The sequence below is a fragment of the Crocodylus porosus genome, unplaced genomic scaffold (assembly GCF_001723895.1).
Source record: "Crocodylus porosus isolate Cpor-Errol unplaced genomic scaffold, CroPor_comp1, whole genome shotgun sequence".
Lineage (NCBI taxonomy): Eukaryota > Metazoa > Chordata > Crocodylia > Crocodylidae > Crocodylus > Crocodylus porosus.
In genome coordinates, this window is record NW_017728911.1 from 23,699,838 (window position 1) to 23,720,532 (window position 20,695).

The 20,695-nt window shown below is 43.7% G+C and overlaps 1 protein-coding gene and 1 long non-coding RNA gene across 2 annotated transcripts; one reads left to right on the forward strand and one right to left on the reverse strand.

Moving 5' to 3' along the window:
- Positions 1-372: 372 nt before the first annotated feature.
- LOC109309058 lies at positions 373-16,395 on the reverse strand. The gene is made up of 3 exons (XR_002100773.1): positions 13,938-16,395; positions 13,619-13,630; positions 373-384 (listed from the first exon to the last, which is right to left on the reverse strand). It is a non-coding gene; the product is annotated as an uncharacterized LOC109309058 (long non-coding RNA).
- BLOC1S6 (biogenesis of lysosomal organelles complex 1 subunit 6) lies at positions 7,067-14,864 on the forward strand. Its single transcript, XM_019533657.1, has 5 exons — positions 7,067-7,186; positions 8,158-8,302; positions 10,322-10,409; positions 11,711-11,797; positions 12,890-14,864. The coding sequence occupies exons 1-5, from the start codon at positions 7,111-7,113 to the stop codon at positions 13,007-13,009; spliced, it is 516 nt and encodes a 171-aa protein (XP_019389202.1). The 5' UTR covers positions 7,067-7,110; the 3' UTR covers positions 13,010-14,864.
- Positions 16,396-20,695: the final 4,300 nt, after the last annotated feature.

Below are 20,695 nucleotides of genomic sequence, written 5' to 3' on the forward strand. Positions count from 1 at the left end.
CCCTGTGTTGCATCAGAAGGCGGGTCATAAGAACATACGAAAGGATTGTGAATAAACTTTAAAAATGGATTCTTCTTTAAAGGAGAAAAAGGTGGGACACTGTGGCTTTTCCCTTACAGGCTGGCAGAGTTCCAGCCTGCCAGGGGCTGCTTGAGGCCCCCGGCCCCACAAACACCCTCACACGCACACTCCCTGCCCCACACGCTGGTGTCTGGGGGCAGATGGCAGCGGGTCAGGACTGGCCATCAATTTTAAAAAATGGGTCCTGGTACAAAAAAGGTTGAGAACCACTGACCTAGAGAAGTGGTAGAATCTCCATCCTTGGATATTTTTAAGCCCCGGCTCTACAAAGCCCTGGCTGGAGTCATTTAGCTGGGGCTGCTCCTGCTTTGAGCAGGGAGTTGGACTAGATGAGGTCCCTTCCAGCCATAATTTTCTATGATTTCTCCTCAGGAGTAAGGTTAGATGGTATGGCAAGGAAAATGATTCCTCAGGTTACCTACCTATCCATGCCAGTATTTCATAGATCTATTTCCAGCATGCTTTAAAGATTTTGACTATAAAAGCCCTAAAACTAAAATCTGTTCTGTCAATACAAAGCCAATTTCTTTTCCTCATGCCTGCTTTGCTACACGGGTAGGACTGATGTACGGCATACTTGTGGACATAAAGCATGTATTGTATTTGTGGGTGTGGAATGTTAAGTGCTGTAGGCTTGAGGGATTAACATCTATCAGTTACATTTTAGAGGATATGAATGTGCAGTGCTGGTCTGCTTCCACAGGAAAAAAAATTCTTGCATTTTGCAACTGAAAATAGAGGCAAGGGTGATCTTTGCATACTGTTTCAAATTTCTCTTCACCTGTTAAAAACACTGTGGCTTTTCTGCATTTTCGGGGAAGCATGTTGGTATCCCTTTCCTCGTAGGCAGCCCCTACACTGAAGCACCCTTGTGCCCTAGCCAGCCCCACTGGTGTCTACACCTGTCACAATGCACTAAACAAGTACACAACAGTACTTGTGTTTACAAGCACTCACCTATAGTGGTGTTTATTAGTTTACTGCAGCCTAATAGGGTTGCATGTGATAGATGCTGAGGCTTTACTGCGGAGCTATTTAGGCAACTCCACAGTAGATGTCTCATGTAGATGTACCCTGAATCTAGTAATTTGCTGCCTCTACTTTTACTGAGAGGCTGTTTCAGAATATCCCTGCTCTAGTAGTGTTAGAAACTTCCATGTTTCCAGCCTTTATTTATTCATTGACAAGTTTCTACCCACTTATTCTTGTGCCAGTGTTGTACTTTGTATTTCTGGTGTTTATATCCCTGATGTATTAATTGAGAAGTCATATTTCCTCTCAACCTTGTTTGCTAGGCTAAAAGCCAAACAAGATTTTTTAGCCTCTGTTCACAAAATAAGCTTTTCATTCCTCTCTACTCCCCTGAGATGGGGGTGGGGCTCCAATCCACCTGCTCTGCCCCTCCAGTGCAGACGGGGTAAATCCCAGATGGAACTCCCCACACCCCATTCTGAAGACAGCACCAGGGGCAGGGAGCGTATTCATCTGAATCCTTGTGTAATGAGGATTCAGGTTGTTGTATGATTGAACATTTTGAAAGCACTCTCCAGTCATGTACTTCAGTCAGTGCATGACTGTAGAGCAGGGGCCCGATCACACAACAAACCATCACTTGTGCCAGTGCCCTATATTGTGGCCTTCCTTTCTTAGCTCCACCTGGAACTTGTTACAGAGCCTAGACTGGTGACACCCTAGAAACAACCCAGCAGAAAGAGAAGTAATGTAACAAATGACACCTGATACAGAGATAACTGCCTACCTGTTCACATTGTGTCTTTTTTCAGGCTATTTTAATATGACCAACACAAAACAATTTTATTCCCCTTCTTTTGCTGCTTTATTTCCTTTCTGTAGCTAGATGGGTCTTCCTCCAGTGATTCCGCCGAGGAATGCCTGTGGCAAAGACCAGCCCATTGGATACTAATGGGAATTTAATCTCTGTGATAACTTCTCTAGCCTCAGTTTCAACAGCACAGTGTTGTGTCAGCCATGCTAAAATCCTGTTCTCCTTGGGAGAGTTGTTATGGGGTTTAGTTCTGGGACCCAGTTGTATCCTATATACCCTTTCATTCAGTAGGGCATTGAATTATTCCTCACATGTATCAGCTCAAGACTCCCATTCTCTCTTCTTCCTCCCAGGTTTGTGGAACCAGACCAGGTCTCCTGTTCAAACTTTCCTGTTTAGGGTGTTGCATAATTTTGACATTGTATCAAAAGCTTTCATCAGTTTTTCCCTGAAAGAGGTATGCGTGTTTTTCAGGCTTGGATTCTAGGGTTTCTTAGATTCAGGAATTGCACATAAGGTTTGCCAATATTCTTGGCTGATGCTCAAACTCGAGTATACTTTGTAATTCCAATGACTGCTCTTTTATAAGATAACAAAAGGAATGGGATATGCTAGTATCAGCTCCTGTGGTGCTGTTCTACAAAGATAGCCAGCTGAACCCCCAGAGTGCTGTTAAACTGTTTGCTACTACACCAGTTAGTTTGTGGTTGTGCCAGAGTGGTGGAGGGTGTGTGATTCCTTCTACTGTCACAGCTTCAGGGTTGCTTATTACTAAATTTATGGTCATCTTGCAAAAGCACCTATAGCCACTAGAAAATACTGATTGCTGGACTCTGCTCAAACCTAAGTACATCAACTGCAACTCCACTGATACTCCCAATGGAGAAGCTGCTGGCTGGGGGTTCTCCCAGTCTTAAGGGACCCATTGCAGAAATCAAGCATCAGATTTTATGTACCAGTTTTCTACATCCTGCCTATATTTCACACTATAGGGATCATATCCTAGGTTAACTAAGATTCTTGCAGCCCAAGGTCCAGTGTTATTAAAATCAAGACATCTTCAAGCCATTCTTTTTCAGTCTGTTGAGAAGAAACTAAGATGCCTGTACCAGTCATTTGCTGTTTTTTAGTATTGTCCTAAGAGAATATTGCCTTTCAAAGTATCCGTATTCCTTTAAAATTTCCCTCAGGGGAACTTAGGGACAGCAAAAATTAACTGTTTCCCATACTGTTTGTATTATTGCCAGTTTCTCTTCTGGTTTTACAAACCGTATTTATCAGATGTTCTGATAAACCAGATTCAAATTCCCTTTTCTGTCACACATATGGACATGGAACTATTACTTGGCACAGCACAATAAACAGTATTAAGTTCTGATGTTACAGTTGGCTGGGTGCAGTCATCCAACCTTTGTCTGTCATTTGGGTTGAACCCAAACTACTTTTTTCTGCCTAGCCACTGAGCCAAAAAAAAAAAATCAATTAGTCATATAGCTTTAATTCCATGTACCTCTCCCAGGCTAACTTGCTTCACTCCCCTCTCTGTTATCTACACAAATAATGATACTCATTCAAGTTAATTTTCCATTGTCTCTATTCCCAAACTGCAACTTCAAATCCTAAATAATCTAAATGTCACTCTGCGTCGAGATGCTTGCCCTCGTCACTTACCTAGTTCTTTTTCCTACACCCATAAATAGTTTGTACCTTTTCTACCTGTAGGAGAGCAATTTTTGCAGCACTCTCCCCCCCGCCCATTTCTGTGGAGTCAAAAAAACAAATGTTGAGTCATTTTTCCTTTTTCATTGTTTCTCTGGTATAGCTGCCTCACTACATTCTGCAGGATGCTGGAAGACAGTTAATCTAGCCATGGTCTAAGATGGAGTAGCCTGAAGAGCCTCAATTTACAAGTAGACTAGGCAAGGCCTCTTAAAGATTGTTTTCTATTAACTTTGTCAGGTTCTTCAGTTTCCTCAGTCCTCTGCAGTTTGGTTAATAAGAAAACTATGTGCAACATCAATGATGTTTGAAAAAACTAGCTCTTTGGAAGACAAAGCATACTTTCCATTTGAAAGAAAGAATGTGAAATTAGCAGTGGGACAGTTTAGAAAAGTATGGGCCAACTGACTGTATAAAAGTGAGGCCAGATGTGATTTACTCTAGTAAACTGTTTGCTTTGGGACAATTAAGGGGTAATGCTGACAAAGTAGTATTCCATTTGACTTTACAAGCTGGATGCTTTTTTTTTCTTCAAAAATGATAACTGCTCAGCTGGAAGTAAAATGATTTTTCACGCTGCCCTGGAAACAGAAATTAAATTAATGCAGTAATACTTCTGGAAAAGAAATAGCTAATGGAAAGGATTTGATGGAAATACAGGAAATTAACTCAAATATTTCAAGCTTCATATACAGGCAAGTAGCTTCTGTTGGCTTCAGTGAAGACAGCCAAGGGAAGAATTTTGCCTTAATACAGGAACATGTAAGATCCATTATTACATACACAGCTGAATGGAAGGAATGAGTGCATCACGTAGGTCTGATTAACATCACTTCTTGTTTAAACTATTTTTCTATTTGATGTTGATTCCATCCCCCCCGCATTTGATTTATTGAATATGGTCATATATTCTAAGAGGAGAAAGTTATTTCTGTTTCTACAACAGTTTATATTGATTCAGTTATCCACAATAAGAGAGCCCATTTATTTCTTTAAATGCAATTTGTCAACAGAGAGAAGACATTGTATTTGAGTGACTATTCAATGAAACTTAGCTGAAACTTTGTATCAGTCTGTCCTGGTAGGGGTGTTGCTCTAGATGTAAACAGACATGAATCAAATTAACTAAAACTCAGAATGTGTAAGTGATGTGAGCAGGTTTGTTCTAAGTGTCTGAACACAAGTTACAATGATCCAAAACAAAAAGCACACTTGTTTCTTTTCTGTTATACTAACATGTATACAAATATTTGTGTAACAACAAGGCAGGTGTTTAACAGCTTTCCAACAGCTCAGGCCCTGAATCTTTGGGAGGGGTCTAAAAGTTGCAAAGAACTGCATGAGTAGAGCAAGAGAGATACATAGGTGCTTGGAATATGGATCCAGAGATGTATATGGTCTATGCACTGTTGTGTAGACTAGTCTTGGACATGAGGGGCAGAGCCAGGCAGGAAACAGTTCTCCTATCCCAGAACATTTTTGAGGAGTAAAAAATGTCTGCATTCTACATGAAAAGACTTCTGAAGATAGAGGAGTGGGGACAAAGAGGGGAGTGCATCTCAGTCTATTTTCTTGGATTTTTTGCATAAATAAGTAAATATTAAGTGATCTACAGACATGGGAATTGATTCAGTAGCAGTGTTAGATCATTCAACTTGCAGCATGTGTGGCCACAGGTGGCAAGGGCAGCTTTTGTGTGTGGCATGCAGTAGATCAAGGAAGAGGCAGGAAGCACAGAGCAACAAGTAGAAAGCAGAGCAGCAAACTGAGTAGGAGTGGAGGCAGTTCAGTAGAAGTGCACTGATACGTCGGTCTGATATCGGATCGGCACTGATATAAAAAAAATTGGCTGTATTGGAAATCGTCCTGATGTGGCCAATAAACGGTCCATGCATGCACACAGCTGCAGTGCAGCACACATGCGGCAAGCAGCACAGCCCAGAAGCTTGGAGAGCTGCATGCAGCTGGTAAGTCTGTTGTAGTGGATGGGGAAAGGAGAAGGAAAGGTGTGTGGGGCAGCAAATCAAGGCCTCCACAGTGTGGGAGGGAGTGGGGCTGGGGCTGGGGCTGCCCAGCCAGGATGGGGTGGGGCAAGAGACAGTGCTGTGGCTCGTACGCGGGGCGGGTGGGAGGCAGCTTCCGCTGCTGCACACACCCCAGGAAGGCATGTGGGATGGGGGGTGTCCCCCGGATCTGTGTGCAGGGCTGGGGCAGGGCAGGCTGCAGCTGCAGACTGGGGCTGTTCCAGGCTCTTCCTGGCAGGAGGGCTGGGTCAGGCTGCATAGCCCCCCCACCCCATAGTCCCCTCCCAAACTGCTTTGAGACATGGCAGGAGGCAGGTGCGGGCTTGTCTGGACACCCCCGGGATGATTATGAATACTATACTTAAATCACTATAGCAATTAAATCAGTCTCTGAAAGGACAGGATGTTTTCCAGAGCAAAATTAAATATATTTACTTGTTTATCAATAGTCAATTTGTTCTAATAGATCAGATCAGGCTTTAATGAACTTTTTTGTAACATGATTTAACAGCTACAAACACATGTAAAGTCTCTCTTGTAAACTGGATATGTCACCTGTTCTGTGTAAGCAAACCAAGCAGTTCATGGTAAATTTTTTGCAGCCATCTGAACCTAGAACTCAGAAGAGGCTGAACTGCCAACTAAGTTATCATTATTCTATACTAAGTTTTTAGATGAGTCTTCCAGAATGAAAACACCCGACTAAGTGACCCAGAATGGGATTCACTCTTAGGGAAGTGCCATGCTCTGAACAGCAATCCCTGCTGATCCTGGGAACCAGCAGGCACAATGCTGGTTGGAGCAGCCTTTAAGGTTATGGTAACAAGCACTGTCTAACATCAACTTGTGACAACTGGGGAGTAACCAGGTACGGCGCAGGGCACAACTCAGCTCCTGACTTTCTCAAACACTTTTGGACAGGAGGGTTTAAGGCTGGATCGATTCCTATTAGAAAAGCCGCATACACTGGCAGTGTTTCTGAGGAGGCTTCTATGCCTTCAGGAAACAGTTTGTCTGGCTCCCTGCTGTGGCAGTTTTTCCTCTGCTTTGTGGGTCTCTCTTTCTGACTAAATAAATCTTCTCCCCCCCGCCCGCTTGCCGATCCCTCTGCTAGTTCCCCGGCGCCGGCTCCGCGCACGGACGAGTTGTGAAGGGAGCAGCAGGGCACGGGCTCTGCGAAAGTCAAGCAAGACACTTTACTTGAAAGCTTTTGTTTTGAAACCTTTGACGTGAACCCGCGGCTTTCCAGCCCCTTCCTGTTTTCTCCTTGCAAGACGGACCCTTCTTCGCCTGCTGGGAAGGAGACCGGAAGGTACAAACAGACTCCCCACGTAGCCCCTCCCGCCTCGCACATCCGGGTCATTTCGCATCTACTTCCGGGACGGAGCGCTGCCTTCTGGCTCGGCCCCTCCCTCGCCGAGAAGCGGTCCCCCGGGGGCGCGGGTTGGGCTGGGCTAGGCCTTCGCGAGCCGCCCCGCGGGTGGGCGGCGAGAGGCGGAGATGAGCGGCGCAGAGGCGGCCGGGGAGGAGGCGGGAGCCGCGCTGGAGGTCCCCGGCTTGCGGCCGCTCACGCCAGGTATGAGCGGGGCTCAGCCCCTCCTGCGAACCCGGCCCGGCCGCCTGCTGGTGTCGGGGGAGCGGGTGGCGCTGCTCTGCGTTCCCGGCGCAGCCCGTGGCTTGTGCGGGGGACACCGACGGGAGCGAGGGACAGAGGCTCGAAACGAGCGAGCTCACCGCTGGCCCTCCGGCAAGTGCCAGGAGCCAGCGGACGCGGCTCAGTGAAATTGCCCCAGACGTGGGCGGAGCGGGGACAGGCCCTGGAGGGTTTGCACCCGCAGCCTCCTTCAGGGCCAGGTGCATCAGAAGCCCGGCTCCGGGATTTGGTGGGGCGGGCCTGAACAAGAAGGTGCAGCCAGGGCCTGAGCTGGAGGAGGCGGTGCAGGTGCTGCAGGCAGGTGCTCTCAGAGATCTCCATGGAGCTTCAATTATTTGTAAGCTGCGCTTGCAAATAAGAATTTGAATCTGTTTGTGTTTTTTTTTTTTTAAAACCAGAGTACTGCAGAAAGTACATGTTGAGGGCTTGTGTTGAGGGGCCCCAAGAGCGCCACATACAGGCATAAGTGTCGAGGGAGGGTCTAAGTAAAAGGGGTTGAAAGACAGTTCTCTGTGATTTATGTTGTTGGCTCTTTGGCTCCCAAAAGTTTAAGCTGGTCAAGTCATAGAGCTGGTATAACTAGTTTATTGTCTTCATTGTCTTGGTACATTGAACAGTCACTTCAAGTTGTTGTGTGAGATTTTTGTTTTAATAGTTGATTAGCTCTCTTCCCTTGTCTGCTTTTTTCCCCATACTGTAGCTTGGCGTGAACTTCTACTATGAGGAGGGGGACCAGCATAAAGTATTAAGAACTTGAAACCTGTATTTCATTGCAGACACCCCAAATTAAGCTTTAATGTGCAAAATCTTTTTGACCTAAGAAATATTTAAATGGTGGCATCAATTCCTGGTGCTTGTTGGTGCAGTTCTAATGATACTGTTTCTTGGTGCAGGCTCTAATGATGCATCTCCAGATGAAGGACTAGTTGAAGATCTGTGTCTTGTAGATGAGAGAGCTGTGGAGCAGCTAACCGAAGGATTGATTTCTCATTATTTGCCTGACCTTCAGCAATCAAAGCAAGCTCTACAAGAGCTCACGTAAGCAAAATCAGAAAAGCACCTTTTTGTACTTGCATGCATTTTCTCTGTGAAATTCATGAGTAGAAATGTTTGTTTACAGAAACTGGTAAAATTTTATTATAGTATGGTCATCATATAGAAGACTTGCTTTGAGCAAAAAACCTGCTGTGTCGTCTACCAGAATTTACGCTAAAAGTGTCTTTAACATTAAACGCTAAAAACCCTTAAGTTATTCCTGCTTCTAAATACCATATTTACTTGAATGTAAGATGAGGTGTAAAGCTCCTTGTCTTGCATTCACATCCAAGGAAACCTCACTGACTACTTGGTCTATCTTTGAATTGCTGCTAAAAGCAGCATGTATTCAGTAATGGAAACCAACTATGATGCTGATTAAATGCAGCTGATGCTGAGCATTAGTATAAAACACATGGCCCATATTGGGCAAGCGCACTAATGCAAACCTTCCACAAGGATAGATTAGTACAGGATACATGAATAAGATGCATGGTAGTGTCTATTGCACTCTGTCCCTCTCAGTGGTGACTCTTTCTTCAAGTCATGGTGAGCTACTACATAGAATACATTTCAAGGTCCTCTTTAATCTCACAGCTGAGCTCTGCCTTTTCTTTCCGATTTCCAGTGATTCTTGTTTCTTCATCAGCTTTCAATGTCTGGCAAACATCACCAAATGGGGTCCCAAACAGTTCACCCAGAAGCCCTCTGTTGTCTCCTCTCTCAGCCTTTTGCATATGATTAGTGTGGCCCTGCCAGCCATGAGGTGGAGCTGGCCAGGCTGCCCTGTGCCTCATTTGCTTATACATTTTTGGGCAATCCCAGGCCTTGTGACAAGTATACCTAGTTCCAACCATAAGTGGGGGGTAGTTATGTACAGGTCCTTTGTGGAGGGAGAGATATTTGGAGTACACACCCATACTGAGCAGTGCTAAGCTGTAGGGTCATCATGACTTGAAGTGCTGTTGACTGCTGGGGCCCAGCCCAATGAACTATATGGTAAACCATGAGTTATTTTTGCTTTGGCCTAATAGTTTGTACTCTGTGATAGGGGATTGTTCTCAGGCTTTCTCTCTATTTTGCTTCTACAGCCTTTTTGTTAGGGGCAAGTGAGACTAGGGGGTATCTGAACTCCAAGGCCTCCTGGTTTGGGACTTGCACATAGGATGCCTGCCATGGATTTGGGAGTGTCTTAAGCCCCAGACTGAAGAGTCTGGGAGAGAGGATACTTGTCAATAGTAATGCTGTGCAGACTTGAACAATTTAAGCTCTGCTCAGTCCAGATTTGGAACTTAATTTGGAACTGACTTGGCCTCACAAAGTAAAAAATAAAGTGTGTGTCATATATGAATGAAAGTGCTGCTTAAAAGTGAGTTTATGGAGTACCTGTGCTAAAACTTGCAGCATTTCAAAAAAGGTGAACTACATCAATTCTGGCATGAACTAAGTGTATATGTACCTATAGTAATTTGTCTATTTGGAAATTCTTACAGTCCTGTCAAAATCAGTTTTTTCAAATTAGCTCTTCACTTCTGTGTTCTCAGGGAAAGTAGGATCTAGCAGCAAGGTGAGGAAGGGGCTGCAGGGGGAAGAAGTTGGGGGGACAGAGGGCAAGGGTACCACTGTGTCCCCCACCCCCCAATTTATTTTCCCTGCTGTAGTAGTGGGAAGGGGACAAAAATTCAAGGCAAACCTCCAATAAATAGATTCTGTACCTGGAAAAGTATAACAAGTTTATAATTTTTCAGTGTGTAGAATATAATTATTGACGGATTGCCTTATATTTGGGGTTATCTTATATTTGAGTAAATATGGTACTTGTATTCATTCTCTAGAAAGATGTATTATATAATTAACTACAAATAGTGATTTTTTTTTTTTTTTAATCAAGCTTATTTTTATCATTAAACTTGCATTAATAGTCGATGTATTAAGAGTTTACTGAAGAGGAAGCACTAGCATTTCACCCAGAAACTGCTCTTTGATTTCTTATGTACATTTAGTTTTTCTGTTTTATTTCAGACAGAACCAAGCAGTGTTATTAGACACATTAGAGCAAGAAATCTCAAAATTCAAGGAATGTAATTCCATTCTTGATATCAACACCTTGGTAAGTCCACTATATTACAAGACAGACTTTTATCACTGTGTAGTAGAGGTGCACCAAAACATTGGTCCAGTATTGAATTGGCACGTGCTGTTCTTCCCCCCCCACCAATGAGTGGTAGGAGATGCCAGACAAGCAGACGAGCACCAGGGCAGTGGCTCCTGGACCAGCGATGCGCAGCAGCAGAAGCTGCCTTTTCCCCCCACCCCCCACCGTGACCCCTGGACAAGCCACAGCTTCATCCCATGCTGGCTAGTGCTTGCCCCAGTCCCACTCCTCCCTCACCACTGGCACTTCGATCTGCCCTTCCCTGCCCCCTCCCCTCCCACCACACCAGACTTACCAGCTGCACGTAGCTGTCCAAGCTGCCAGGCTGACACTGGAAGTCAGGTCAGTATTGGCTGATATGCCTTCTTAAAAATCAGCTATTGGTATTGGCCCCCAAAATCTCGATTGGTGCACCTCTAAAATGGACTACTAATGAACATTATTATATCAGTGGTTCTGCTTTTTTAAATAGGTATTTTTAGAAATCTGGGGCAAATCATGCTCATATGAATATCATAAACATGACCAAATCAGTATAGTTCTTATTATATGAAAAGAGAGAATGCCAGTCCGTATGTACCCTGGAGAGGAGGACTTAGTGAATGTACACTGGGGGAGTTCATCTGTACAAAACCAGTAACCAAAATCAGTGCCTGGTTTCCTCTTTTGCACTTAGTCACAGACTGTGCACAGGGATCAGAATCTGGCCCTTTGGTTTAGGTTTAAGTTTGTGTTTGATACCTGGGCTTGCAGAGAATTTTATGATTACAAGAGTCACAGCTGTGCTTCATAATTACCATGGAATCTAAGGGAATTAGTAAGCAGCTTTATATGCAGTTAAGATATCTGAGGGTAGCTTATCATTTGAAAAAGGACATTTAAGTGATCATAAAGTAGGTGTAAGATTTAATTGTGTGGGGCCACATGAGGAAGGTTTACTTTTAGGAAAGCACTTGCTGAACTTCAGCAACACTAGGATTTAAATTTAAATTTTACATGGAACATAAAAGTGATAGTATATGTTTTTCACCTGCACTGATCTTTAATTCAGTATAGTAGTATGTTCTTTTTGATGTACATTTATAAGTATGAATGTTATTATGGACAACAATAAAAACTTGAATACGTAAAATACATTCAAGCTAATTTCAAGGCTTTTTAGTGCTGTTTTGGGTGATAGCTTTATAAAGCTATGTCTGGACTGACTAAGAAGTTGATCCTGAATATTGTCTTTAATTTGTCTTGACTTTTGAAAGTTTTTAGAAGCCAAACATTATCACAACAAGTTAGTGAACATTAGGAAAGAGATGCTGACGCTCCATGAAAAGACTTCAAAGTTGAAAGTGAGTGAACTTTGCATCTTCATTTTGTCTGTTAACATGGAACTTTAACAGCACTTTATGAATTCTCTTATTCAGTGCCTTTAATGTGTGGTTAAAGTTTGCAGATAGAAACTTCCTCTTTTCTGGAACTCCATGCAGTTGTATTTTCAATGGCATTGAAACAAGCTGTTGTTGTTTTTAACCCTCATTTTAAATCTCCAGGCATTTAAAAAAGAAAATCTGTACACCAGCCTCATTTGTGATGTTGATCGTATCCAAGAATTCTGTCGTATCTCATGAGCATTACTAAAATTTACATTTTTTGACCTCTTGTCTCCTCATAACACTAGCTTGTTGTGGGGTTTTGGTATGTATCTTTTTAAAGAAAAGTTAAAATCTGTCTTGAAGCTAAAGCTGAGAATTTTGCTATTCTCCATTCCTTAATATAATACACCTGGGATACTCTGCCCCCAGCCCACAGGTCAGATCCAGTCCCCAGTGCCATATTATGTGATCCTCAAGGTTTCCCATGGATCTGTGGGTATCCCTGCAGGCTGTGGATCAGGCACTTAGAATAGTGTGGGACCCCTGGGACCTGATCCTGGCCAGTTGGGGAAGGTACAAAGTCCAATCCAGCCTTCAGAACAGCCCTGTGCCTTCCATCTGGCTGGCAGGACCAAAACTATGAGCACCACTGTAATATTCCAACTGCTGCATAATGTTTAATGATCTCTTGGGCTGCTAAGCAAAATGTCAGTCTGGTTTCATTCTGGCATTAAGTTTTGTTTTTCCATCCTGTCCAGCAAGATCCAGGTTATCTGTAGAGAAAACAGTTTGTATAGTGTATAACTCCTTTGGTAGGGGTAGCATTAGTGTGATTTGGAGAAATCCAGTTTATAGCTTCCCTAGATACATGCAGCACCATGACGCAGGGACAAGTATAAGGAGCATAGAATAAAGGTAGTAAAAGAGGAAGGGCTCTTTGGATTAAGAGAACTATGGAAGTATTCAGCAGGATTTCAGCCGTTGATATGTGGATAATTTGCCTCATTTAAGTTGCAGTCCTCAAATCATGGACTTTCTAATCGTTTTTTGGCTTTTCTTTTGGTGTAGAAGAGAGCACTTAAACTTCAGCAAAAGAGGCAAAAGGAAGAACTGGAACGAGAACAGCAACGTGAGAGGGAATTTGAAAGAGAGAAACAGTTAACGGCAAAGCCAGCTAAAAGGACATGAAAGCGGAATGTGCATCAGTTTATCTAAACTAATCACTTTTAAATTCTCTGGACTTGTTAAAATAGACTTCAACTGGTGAGCTAGAGTTGTTACAGGCAAGAGTTTACTGTATAGTAATGTAAACTCCAAAATGCTAATAACCAATCAGTAAATCACTACTTTTCCACTTCAGCCATTCAGGATGCCTTCTTTGCCAATGCTGCGCAGTTAGTATTGTCATAATGTAAACTTGGTTCTGGTACATGCAGGGAATTTAAGCATCACAATTTGAATTACATACCTGTACGTTTTTCCACCTGTTTTATTGATGTCCAGAATATTGGCTGAGAAGTAGATGTGTACTCTCTTGGACTAAGTTGAATGTGGTGGCAGCAATTCTGGGAGTTGATTTCTGGTCTGTGGGCACCGAGTGGACCCCTGTAATGTTGCTTCTGATTCAGGCATTTTTGCTTCCTTGTTGGGGCGCTCTTAGTCAAATTCTGGCCATGTGTGCCAATTGAGTATTGTGGATCCTCTCCCCACATTGCTATGTAAAGAATCTCTTTAAACCATATCATAATATGTACTGACCCTGTGCGAGAAGTCCAAATAGCATCCTTCTACTGGCACCCCTTTCTCCACCTTACCCATGCTTAGGCTGAAGAGTCCTGTCTTTATGAAGCTGGGGAGCCCCATAGTATATTTGGTTGACATCTTTCATGTTACCAAATTTTGTAGCGATGCAGTTTTAAGATCACTTTAAAGTGCCTCCTTGGATGACCTTAATTTAAACCGGCAAAACTGAAGTTGTGGTAATGCATAGAAATGGAGACTAGTAAGAAGCCGAATCAGTTGTATTATTAAATGATCTCTATGGATTTAAAAACTGTAGGTCTCGTTGCTTTGTATTAAACTCTAGCACATATTCAACCATAGGATCAGGAAAAACCCTTGATGACAACTGGTTTTGAAAAAAACAGTATCCATGGCCTCTTCTAAGTAAGGAGGGAGTATTAACATTTGTTTCTCCGAATGTAATTTTTGTATAAAAAATTTGGTACAGCTGCCTGTTAAATGAATGTATGCATTATCTAGACTGTAAACTATTCTATTCCTGCAGATGAACTAGTTTTTTTTACCTTGGTATTCTTTTGAGTTAAGTGAACATATATTGTCACCTGAGCTGACATCTATCAGAAAGTAAAATTAAGAGTAAACTCTGTAAAATTATTTACAAAAATATATGGCAAGATATTAAAGGGACACAAGCAACTTAAATTTAATTGGTTTTTAAAAATAAAACAAAAGTTCTAAGTGCTATATGAGCCTGCTCTCATTTCCCAATTTTTATAATTTTACAATCGCATTTTGCCCACTTTTAAGCTTTTCCTTGCTATGAATATGACCTCTATTCCAACAGGTATAACAGCAAGACCATGCATAAAACACAGTTTAATGCATGAAATGAACTGGGATGAAGAGAACTCTTAATTCTCCAGTTACACTAATCTGAGGAGATACTTCTTTCAATAACGGGTTCAAAAAATAAAGCAGGGGTTTTTTTTTAAGTTGTTGTGTCCCTTTTAACTGCAAGAGAATGGCTGAGTATGCTGTGGTTTTTATGTGTTTCTAAAAGAAATGTATAAAAAAAACCCTAAAGTCCATTTTTGGAGCAGAATGTATATAAATATTAAAATATTTAATTTTGTAAGTAACTATACAATTAGTTCTTATTAAAGTATAGGAAGAAACTAGATGTGTCAGTTAAAATCAAAATTGATTTCCTTTGTGAAAACTTACTGGCTTTGTGTCATCTGGTGGAGCTTAATATTATGTTTTTTCCAGAGCATTCATCAATAAATGGTTTCAGCTATAAGAGTGGGAGAGAGTACTGCCGCACTGGCAAGCATATTTTTAAACGTAAATAAAGCTATATTCATTGATATTAGTAGATGCAGTAGAATGTAACTTTAGATTCACATGTGAAGAACCAACACATTCACATAACTCACACAAAAACCAGCTGATATTCTAAGCAAAGGAAGTGTTCTATTGTTCAAAAAACAAAGCACTGTGGTTTTAGCTACACAGAATAGAGAAGTTAAAATACTAAAATCATTGTTTAAATCAAGGCTATCAAAATCCAGCCTATGTATCCAAACAATGGATCTAGCACACGAGTCCCAGAGCAGCTAGAGCAGGTGCTGTATGTGACATGGATCCATTTTCATGGAAGATGCCTGCACACCAGCTTCCATACGATTCTTGATAGAACAGAACCTCGATCCAAGGGCAAGGAGGCCAAGACAGTTGAAGGTTGCAGTGGAATTAGGCCTCCATCCACCTTCACAGTCATTGAGATTCTAACAACTGCCTGCTCCACCGTTGAGGACTGGCTCAGGGCTGGACAGGCTTATTATAACCATAACCTGTAGTCACTGTCACAGCACTGTCAAAGGGTATATCTGGCTTTTCAGGAAGCAAACCATTGTCATTTGCTGTCCCTACCACATTCTGGTAGTGCTGCTGCTGCTTAGTCTGCAACTGCTTATTCAGGTGTTCAAAAATTGCAACATCAGATCTGAAACCAGGCTCATGGTTTAGCAAACAGTTGTGATCCGTATACAGGTGACATTTCAAGTTACTGAAGAAATACCATCAAAGTTGCCTGTGTAAGATCCTTCAAATTCAGTGGGAAGACAGATGCATCAATGTTGGTGTCCTTTCACAAGCAAACCCCACGAGCATTGAGGTAATGATCATTCAAGCAGCAACTTCACTAGGCTGGACACAACATCAGGATGCCCAGCTCCAGAAGCAAGTTTTATTTTCCCAGCTCAGTCAAGGTGCATGCTCAAGAGAAGGACAGAGAAAGTCCTTCAAGGATATCCTCAACTTTAAAAAATGTAACCTCAACATTGACTCATGGGACACTATCACCCAGGACCACCCAAAGTGGAGGAAGAGTCTGCTGCAAGGATCTCAGTACTTGAAAGCCTTATGATGACAACAGGAGACAAAAAAGTGGGAGCAGAAGCAGTGTCTTGGGGACCAAATCGAGAATCCAGAACCACCCACCCCACTTGGAAACACATGCTCAAGTTACAGCAGAGTCTGTCAATCCCAGATCAGCCTCATTGGTCATCTTTGGACCCACAGATAAAGCAATTGTGAAAGATGATCATCCTTGTGGATCCCAGAGCAGGTGCTGCCTGCAGTTTAGATTCTGAGCCAACTGTAATGGGTGCTGCATGTAATGTGGATCTCAGAGTGACTAAGATAGGTGCCATATTCTCCATGGATCCTAGACTAACTGGAATGAACAGTGGGTATCCTGGAACAAACTGTGTCACATGGGGCCAGTCTGCATACAACGTGTTCATTCTTCTAGGTATACTCAGATCATTTTGGATTAATTTGTCATCCACTGAAGAAGGCTATTCTGAAAGTAGTTTACAGTAGTACGTGTAGACAAAAGTAAAAATGTAGCATTTACTGCTTTTTTGGAAAATGAGATGGGGTACTTTCTATCCAAATGATTGATGAGGAAAAGTACTGGGGAAAGCGAAAATAAAGTTAAGCTAAATAAAGTTAAATAATAAGGAGCATAAGTAAAGGCTGAAAAGCAAAAAGGCCTTGAGATAAAACTTACCAGGATACAGCTAGAGAAAACATGTTTAGTTTAGCAGGACTCTAGGGTGATTTATTGTCAGACTGCCAAGAATGTATTAAGGGTGAGACTTTTGTGTGTCTGTTTCTTACAAGTATATAACAGAGTCTGGACTCTGCAGCTGCAGAGAATCAGCTGCCCTTGCTGCTTCTCCTGTGGCCATGTAAAATAAAGTAAAGCCCCTGTTAGCCAAGCAGTGATCCTGTCGTGATTTCCACATCATCTTGGGGGCTTGGTCCAGGATGTGTCCTCACACAGACCGCCCTGGGTAGGACCCTCGTCTCGGCTCTTCGACTCCGTCGCTCCAAGAAGGCTGTCCTCGACCCAGTTCTTCGGCTCTGCAGCTTCAACGCTTTGGACCCTGATCTGTCATCTGCCTGCTTGGCTTTGCAGGAAAAGTCCCTGGCCAGGGTGAGTACCTGTCTGTTTCAATGTCTGTAAGTCCTAGGTGTGACAATGGGTAGCGGGACCTCTAAGGTCCTGCAGTGGAATCCCGCCTGGTTCATGCATTTAAAATATGAGCCCTGGTCAACTCAATACTTAACAAAATGGAATCAGTATACCAATGATGACCCTAAGTTACTCTGGCCCTTAGATGGGTCCTGGGATCATCAAATTCTCAAACACCTCCGGGGAAATTTGGAAAGTAAGCACCCTGTTTAAATAAAAGCCTGGTACCTATGGGAAGATGAGTCCGAAAAGCGCAATAAGCACTCCCTTATGGCTTCCTATAAGGGAAATGAGGAAAAATTTAAGAAACAGATTGATCACCTTCAGAGTCCCTGATCAAATTCACTCTGGAATCGCTGCAATGCTACCACCAACATAGACACAAAGGGAGCCACCATAAGACAGATTACTACTTGCCGGGGAGGAAATCTTGCTGCGGCGCGGTATCTTCTCCGAGAGTACCCTGTGCCGGGGGGGAACAATCTGTGTTAGTCCACGTCCCCTTCTCACCCTCAGAAATCATTTCCTGGTCAACTACTTTCCCTAAGCTCTGTGAAGACCCTACCAGGTTTGCTCAAAAACTTAAAACCCTTTTTGAGGTCTATAAGCCAACTTATGGTAACATTCAGATGCTCCTCAATGATCTTGTCTCTGGAGACCAAAGGGACACCCTCCTCAAAGAGGCCCGTTAGCCTGCTCAGGACCCCGGCAATGCTGGTCTGCAGGACCTCTATAAACAAGTCCTAGACGCTGTCCCTAAGGTTTCCCCACAAAAGACAGATTGGTCCAAAATTTCTATGTGTAAACAGAAGCTAGAAGAACACCCTGCCGATTACTATTCTCACCTGATCCAAGCCATTAAGGCACATTCCAGCAATGAAGACCCAGAAGCTAACCTTTCTGCCGTGATCATCCAGACCTTTGTGTTAGGGCTGTTCCCAAAGATTTCTGAGCCCCTGCAGGCCTCTATAATCGGATGGGGAGCTAAACCCATCACCAAAATTCTGACTGCTGCCACTCATTTCTATACTAAAGCTCAACAGCAAAAATCAAAGGCTCAGGAAAAATTGATGGCTCTGCAAATCAGAGACCTTCAAGGTGACAGCGGACCCCAGCGCTCTACCGGACCATTTTGCTCAACCCGGTCCCCCGGTCACTTTGACATTCTTGATGATGTCTGTCGCTACTGCAAACAGAAAGGTCACTCGAAGAATGAGTGCCCAAATAGACCCTGGGGGCCCCTGCTCTCAGCTAGTGCCCCTCCATTTCAGCCAGGTGCCTGCTGAGCTCCACCACCCAGACCAGCTCCTCTCCAGTCCTTCGAAGGTGAAGATCAGTGTTAGGACAGCTGGGAAAACCCAGAGACTCTAGCCCCTTTGCCTTCTACGCTTTCTGATGCTACAATACCTGCTACTTTGGGAAAACAGACTGTTCCCTTTCTTATGGATACAGGTGCTTCTTTGTCTATGCTTAACTCTGATTTTGTTTCTAAGGTTCCAGTTTCTGATAAAGTAATCACCGCTGTAGGTATTGGGGATCAACCTATTGACCACCTTGTTATGCAGCCGCTCTCATTTACCTTAGGTCCCCTTACTGAGCAACATGCCTTTTTGTTAAGTCCTTGTGCTTCTGTAAACCTGCTGGGGCGAGACCTCCTGTGCAAGTTATGAGCCACTGTTCATTGTTCTCCAGATGGGGTTTTCCTTTCATTACCCCAGACCCAAATTCCTGCCTTGATGATGACACTAATGGAACAAGAACCCGAGCCCAATTCTTCCTTGTTGCAACAGAAACTATTGGCTCACCTTCCTGAGTCCTTTTGGTCCCACTCCACAACCGAGGTGGGGCTTAAGAGTGCCATCCCAGTTTCTATCAAAGTTAAACCAGGAGTGTCTCCCCCATCAGTCCCGCAATACCTGCTGTCGGCCGCTGCCTCTCAAGGCATTGCACCTATTATACACTGCAAACCAGGGAAATACACCCCTGAAGGATTGCCTGTTTATGGGTTTGTTCAAGATTTGCGTGTTATTAACAATTTTGTGGTTCCCTTGACAGCTGTGGTGCCCAACCCCTGCCACTGTTCTTTCTCAGATACCTGCTCCTGCCTCTTGGTTTTCTGTAGTGGATCTCTGTAATGCTTTTTTTTCTATACCAATTCACTCTGATTCTCAGTATCTTTTTGCTTTTACTTATCAGGGCCGGCAGTATACCATCACCCGTCTGCCTCAAGGTTTCTGTGACTCCCCCACCATATACAGCCAGCTTCTCAAGTCTGACCTTGATACAGTCCAGCTGCCTCATGATTCTGTGCTTGTTCAGTATGTAGATGATTTGCACCTCTGCTCTGACACCCTCCCTCATTGCCAAGCTAATTCTGTTGCCCTTTTAGAACAAAGTGCCTGGCCCAGCCCTACTGCTGTCAGCACAGACCATCATGCTGCCTCCAGGGGATCTTAATCCCCAAGGCCTAGCTAAGCACTGCCCAGGCCACATGCAGCCCAAAGCACAGTGCAGGTGACAGCACCTGGCAGGCCCTGCCCCACACCCCGCCTCCCATCTGTGCAAGGGGTTGAGCAGCCTGGCCCCCAGGCACAGCTCCTACCCCACACAGAAGGGGCCTGGGGCCCCCTGCTCCTCCCTCAGGGCTCCCTGCCCCACACCCCACCACACCCTCCTCAGGGCCCCCTACACACAGACCCCTATGCCCCCTCTCAGGGTCCCCCCCACACAGCAGGGGAGCCTCATGGCCCCTGTTTTCCCCCACCCCCATGCACACACTCCCTTCAGGGTTCCCTGCCTTCCCCCCTACACACACCTCTCAGGGCCCCTTACCTCACACACACACAGACCCCAAAACACACATCCTGGGAGTTTTCTCCCTCCCAGACTTACACAGCACTCACATCTGATACTCTGAGTCTCGCACATCAACCCTAGCCCTGAACACCCCTGCCACCACTTTCCTAGCATCCTAGCCCTCAACAGCTATGTTGACTGGTGGCATGTGTGGTCGCAGAGTGCACTCAGTCTGCCCCAAACCCTAATAGCATGGAAATAAGATGATAAAGGGAAGAGCTTGTATGCTGTTTTGCACATTCATATTGCCTGTGACACTGGGGGTGGAGGTAGTCTGGTGCTCCATGAGGCTTTTTCTTCCAAAGTCTCCATAAAGTGCCAGGAAAGATACATAACCTTCAGCTATATGGCATTTTTTATCTCTAATGCAAAATGTTAACAGTGACCTCATGCAGGCCAGGTTCTTTGGGTAGATGTGATATCTTTTATTAGACCAACTGAGTAGTTGGAAAAAAGTTCTTAGCAACCTTTTGGGTGCAATTGCCCTTCTTCAAGCATAGACAGTGTCTGCTGTTCTGAGATCCCCGGAGATGCTTGAATGCTTCTACTGATGTACTTTACTGCCACCTAGTAATGGCATATAATAGTTCATGTCTTAACATTGCTGTTCCTCTGTAACTGGGTCCTAAAATTCACTCTCTTAAGGTCCAGTCCTGTGTGCATCTGTCCATTTGCTTAATCTTAATCTGAGTAGTCTTATTGATTGGGTGAATAAAATTAAGTATTCACAA